This window comes from Zea mays, chromosome 5, assembly GCF_902167145.1.
Source record: "Zea mays cultivar B73 chromosome 5, Zm-B73-REFERENCE-NAM-5.0, whole genome shotgun sequence".
Taxonomy (NCBI): Eukaryota; Viridiplantae; Streptophyta; class Magnoliopsida; order Poales; family Poaceae; genus Zea; species Zea mays.
The window spans coordinates 14,558,612-14,564,049 of NC_050100.1; the positions used below are offsets into that span (position 1 = coordinate 14,558,612).

A 5,438-nucleotide genomic window follows, 5' to 3' on the forward strand; every position below is an offset into this window, starting at 1 on the left:
CTGTAAGATAGCAGCAAACCTTGGCATAGTGATCGCCAGTGCAACCACATAAACTCCAACAATAAGCAGAAAAACTGGTGTTGGGGTCAGTCCTTGCATCATACAAAAAATATAGGATCTCCTAAACAGACAAAATTACAGTTAAATTTGACTCACTAACATATTTACATTCTAGTACACTTGACACTTCATTCAAGTATGCAGAATCAGATCAAAATCAGTAGGAATGAGTAGTGAATTGATCTATTTACCCCACCAGTCCCCAACAAAATTCCAATCCACGAATAACCAAACAATAATTTAGGTAAATTATATGTTTCTAGTTCATTTGTAAATCTAGGATGCATTGAGAAAGAACTATATGTTTCTAGTTCATTTGTAAATCTAGGAGTGCAGCCGTAAGAGAAAAGATAAGCAACGGAAGAAACTTGGTCAAGAAAACTACTTATAGGGCACACATCGGTGTGTATCTCTTAATGTATTCATTGGCTAAGAGAAATCGCCTGATAAAAGAGTAGCAGAGATCAGTTAAACCTTTCTAGCTTGGTTGTTCATTTTGCCAATTATTCATCAAATCCTGAAGTGCAGCAACTGTAGAAATCATTAAGCTAACATTAGTTGATCATTTCTGCATTAATAACTCTAGTAGTTGATTAGTTCTTAGGATCATAAATTACATATTTATAACGTCAATATAATATTATTATTTTGTGTGATGCAAGCACAAAGTGAAGTAGTTAGTGAAAAGCATGAACACAAATCTTTAGCTGTGCTGTTTTAGAAATAGCACTCACAGTAAACTGTGCACAGACACCTCGTAGACTTTCTCGCTCAAATGACTCAGGGAACTGGATAGGAAATGATCTAGCACTCAAATATACGTGATCCTGGTATGTTTTCGTGATGGATGAATTATCCAACACATAGTGTTGTTTAACAAATTTTGAATTTGTGACATGTCTAACAATACTTCAATTTTGCAAGTAAATGATTGGTTGATTTTGTAAAAAATGAATCTGTCTACTATAAACTCTAGTATTTGACACTTAGTGTTGGATGGCCGATGGCCTTTAAAACACTCAAATATGGTCAAATGGCAAAACCGAGTGTACAGAACAGATTTTACAAGACTATATATACAGTCACAAAAAACACGAATTAACCAAATAATCTCTATGAAGCATTGCAACTTTTACTGCCTACTTTTTTCCAGGGAGATGGTTAAGGACCTCAAAAGATGAGCAGGAGCGGCAGCTGAGGACGACTCACCGGCATCTCGTAGTGCTGATGAGTAGGGGAGGCGAACTATGAGGAATCAATGACGGGATCAGTGTTGCTTAGCGTGGCACTCACCGCTAGTCGTGCCACTGGATCTAGTGAGAAAGAAGAACATAACTATTGTATCTAATGTTTTGCGCTAAATAAAAAAGTTTTCTTACCATTACCCTGTCCTTGTTCAGATTATCCTTCACCCTTGAACCCTACAAGCAAATTATTTGTTTATGCCAGTTAGTATAAATTAGTACGAGGATGATCATATCCAACATACAAAGGAAGAAAAATGTAGGAAGGTAGGATGCATCCTTCTAGTTTATCTGTTAGTATAACAAAAAAATTAAAGAAATTACCTTTGTGAAGAACCTTCATTGGAGGAAGAAGTTGAAGGCTTTGCCGGTGACTTGTTATTTTTACTGCAACAACATCCAGACTACCTAAGCTTCCTTTTGATCTCTTGAGGGGAGCCTTCCGCTTATTTTTATTTGATTTATCTGTCGTTGTACCACCAGCACCAGATGTCTCACAACATAACCCAATCAAAAAGAAAATCTTATCTGCTTTGAGGAGACAGATGGCATAAACATGACTCAAACAAATAATTTCCTATGTAATAAATATAAATGACAGATAACAGTTGAGATGGAAGGCTTTGGAAAGGAAACAGTGAAATTATGCATCCATTCTGCAACAATCAATAAATCAAATAAAAGGCGCCCATTAACTTACTGGAGTTTGAACTGTCCCGTTTGCATAGGATAAGGACTGTATGGGTGTGAACCCTAACAAAAAAAACAAGGACATTTTAGTTCATTACTATATCAAACACGCGACGCACCATCCGCTCCGGCGCCAGCCTGGCGCCAACGGCCACCTCGAGGATCTTGTTGAACACCGCCTGGAAGTCGATGTTCGTGCCCCAGGCCATGCTTTGGATGAACCTTGTCTTCTCGAAGAGGGTCTCGCCGGTGATCCTGTGGAGCTTCGGCCGCCTACTGAAGGTGACCATGCGGCCACGCCATGGGTCGTCGCTGAGCTCGGACACGAGGAGGCCGAGGGCCGCGCACACCTCCATGGGACGGTCGTACATGCTCCCGGACACGTCGCACACGGCAACGCAGTTGCTCAGCTTGCCAAGCGCGCACATGTCGTCGACCATGCGCTACCACTGCAGGTCGACCACTTCGCCACCGCTGTCGTTTTCGAGGGAGGCGATGATCTCGTGCGGGAGCAGTGCGCCCGTGGCGATCCGCTTCTTGCCGGACTTGACGTCGGCGAGGTAGGTGTTGAAGCGGTCGGCATCGTGCTTGAGGAAGAGGTCTGTGTAGTTCTTCATGGCCACGGAGGCGACGCGGGTGTACCTAACCGACTCCCACGCGTGCGCCGAGATGAAGACCTCGGGGAGCTTGAGCGCGCGGCGGAGCGGCACGAGCGCCACCCTGCGGAGCCGCTCGCGCGCGCGGTACACGTAGTGCTCGTCCGCGAGGTCCGTTGCGAGCTCGTCGCGGAGCCCTTGGGGAAGAGGCGGCGCGCGACGGCCTCATAGATGAGCGTGGAGTGGTCGTAGGAGGAGTCCAGCGACGGGCACCACTTGGAGGCGAGCGAGAACTCCCGGACCTTGCCGGCCGCGAGCTTGTGCATGTCCTCCGCGATGAGCCCCACGAAGAGGTCGGCCATGCAGGAACCGGTAGGCGGGGTCATTATTGACTTACTGTACATCTCGACCGCCCTCGCAGCGGCCTCCGCTCTCCTGGTCCGGCGCGCCACCACGGCCGCAAGTCCCCAGTCGCGCTCCAGGCTGGCCGCGACGCGCTCCTCCGTTGAGCCGACGCGCGTGGCCCGTTCTGCGCGGCTGCGACGCGTATGGTTGCTGAAGCAGGCGCGGCCTCGGCCCCGACTGCACGCCGCAGAGGTTGGCCATGAGGCGGAGCGTGGTGTCCAGGTCAGCCGCCCAGGCGGCGCCCAGGAGCGACTCCACGGAGGTTGGCCACGAGGCTGAGTCACTGCGCTGGTGTTGGAGATCCGTGGGCGGCGATTTGGGTGAGGAGAGATGAGATTAGGGGCGACTGGGACTGCGGCCGCGCGGTTTGCGAGAGAGAGGAGAGCTGGGGCGGCGGGGATTGCGGCCGCGAGCGTTGATGGCGGCACCGCGCGACTTGCGGAGAGAGGAGAGCCGTGGCGACGGGATTACGGCCGCGTTGATGGTGGCCAACCGAGGCAGAATCGTGCACCACCATACTGTGGACGCCTACAATAGAGTCTTAAGAAGTAGTAGAGATATATAATTTGATTGTTATAAAATAGTCGAACAAAGATTTTATTTTATGTAAGATAAGTTTTATTATACGATAATAGTGGCACGATGCGAGTAAATGAATAATAAATTGAAATAGATGGAACAAATATTCGGTGTGGCAAATTTTGATAGCAAACCAAGTCATAATTGACGTACAATATCCCTACGCGCATACTGCTAGTAGGAACACAGCAGATCAGGGCCCAATGTACGCGCGTACTAGACAGGCTGTGGAAATGGACGTGGAGAACATTGTAAATGAAAATGTTTATCCAAGTAGAGTTTAAAATATGGAGTAGATACTCGAGATAGCCTTACATGCACATGGAAAGCGAGCTGAGATGACAAAAGGGGGAAAAGCTCAAAGCAGAGGCTGATGAGTCACAGAGTCAGCTCTCAACCCGTGTTTCTTACCACCTGTCGTCTTCCGGCGAGAAGAGAATCCGACCAACAAGCCTCGCACACGGACACGGCCGCGCGCATAAAACGCCCGCACGAGCATCGCCAATTTCTATCTGAGAACTCAGTCTGGAGACGACCCAACGTCCCAGCTGCTGGCCAACTTTCGCCTTTCTTCGCCATCATCGCCTCCTCTCCCATTCATTCCTTCCTTCCTTCCACACGAGAGCCTGCCTTTTTCCCGATCCGCATCGTCATCAAATGGGCCATCTTTTCCTCCTCCTGGTAGCCCTCCTCCTACTCACCTCCACGCGTGCCGCCGCCGCCGTCCACGCCAAAGCTTCGGTCATTGAGGTCAGTCGGCAGTGGCAACAGCCAGATAATGGTTACGGTGTGTAGTACTCTCAATCAGCTAGGCTCAGCTTCTTGCTTATTGGATGGGCCGCGACGAATCCTTTTTTTTTTTGTTGTTTCTTTCTTTCGTCTGAAACTTCCTTTTGTGGTCTACGGTCTACCTTGCAGGAGGCGAGTTTCGCTGGCATCAGAGGCGTGATCGGATCCAGGCCGCCGACCTGCGAGGGGAGGTGCAGGTCCTGTGGCCATTGCGAGGCAGTGCAGGTGCCCGTATCTCCGCAGCAGCTTCAGAGGAGGAAGAAGGAGGGTCTCGGCCTTGGCAGCAGCAGAGCTGCTGCTGCTGCTGCCGGTGGAAGAGCAAGAGCAATGCCGGCCTCCTACTACGACCACTCCAACTACAAGCCCCTGAGCTGGCGATGCAAGTGTGGGCGGCACATCCTGGACCCTTGAAAGATGAAACGCCAGCGCTGGTCGATCGGAACCAGTCTTCTGCTGCGCTTGTGGATATAATGTACTAATAGTACAGGATCACTTTTGGGTTTGGTGATTGTTTTCATCTTTCCTCTTATATTATGATCAAGAAGGTGCTGCTGTCCCTTTTGGCCGTGGTGATCACCGGAGAAACGTATATGGTGACAAGCGTATATATGCTCCTCTTGCTTTACATGGACGCTTGCCGTCAGTTAACTCGACGCTGCTGCTGGATAATAGCATTCAGTGCCAGACTATTATGGCATCCAAGCTAGGTAATTTTGTTCAAGCTTGGTTCGATCTATCTAAGCCATCCTTTATTTTGGCTTCACTTTTGTCAGAGAGCACATCCAGCTACCATCTTTTTGGATCAGCATCTTCAGACTTTCTGTTCAGGCTCTTTGCAGCCGCCTCGCACGCCTCCACACTAGAAACACATGAACAGACAGTTCCATGGCAATGAGAAGCCGCAGGAAAGGATGTTCATCTTTCTTCGTGTTAAAACAACGCTAGAAGCTAGCCAGGAACTAGGAAGGAACTGCCCCCATCTAAAAAAATAGAAATCTCGCTTCATTAGCTAGTCAAATAATTTAAAGTTTGACTAATATACAATCCTTCCGACCATAAAAAAATATAATTCTTA

The 5,438-nt window shown here is 48.3% G+C and overlaps 1 protein-coding gene across 2 annotated transcripts; it reads left to right on the forward strand.

Moving 5' to 3' along the window:
- The first annotated feature begins 4,007 nt into the window (after positions 1-4,007).
- Positions 4,008-5,170, forward strand: LOC100217214 (uncharacterized). Of its 2 annotated transcripts, none has more exons than XM_008683102.4 (2): positions 4,008-4,361; positions 4,493-4,990. In XM_008683102.4, the coding sequence occupies exons 1-2, from the start codon at positions 4,353-4,355 to the stop codon at positions 4,772-4,774; spliced, it is 291 nt and encodes a 96-aa protein (XP_008681324.1). In that variant the 5' UTR covers positions 4,008-4,352; the 3' UTR covers positions 4,775-4,990. The 2 variants fall into 2 exon arrangements, with proteins under 2 accessions (XP_008681324.1, NP_001137043.1); NM_001143571.1 differs by having other exon boundaries at positions 4,105-4,324; positions 4,493-5,170.
- Positions 5,171-5,438: the final 268 nt, after the last annotated feature.

Coding starts and splice junctions, on each gene's coding strand:
- LOC100217214 (NM_001143571.1), top strand. CDS start 4,232: ATGGGCCATCTTTTCCTCCTCCTGGTAGCCCTCCTCCTACTCACCTCC. Junction 4,325..4,492: donor CCAAAGCTTCGGTCATTGAG/GTCAGTCGGCAG, acceptor TCTACCTTGCAG/GAGGCGAGTTTCGCTGGCAT.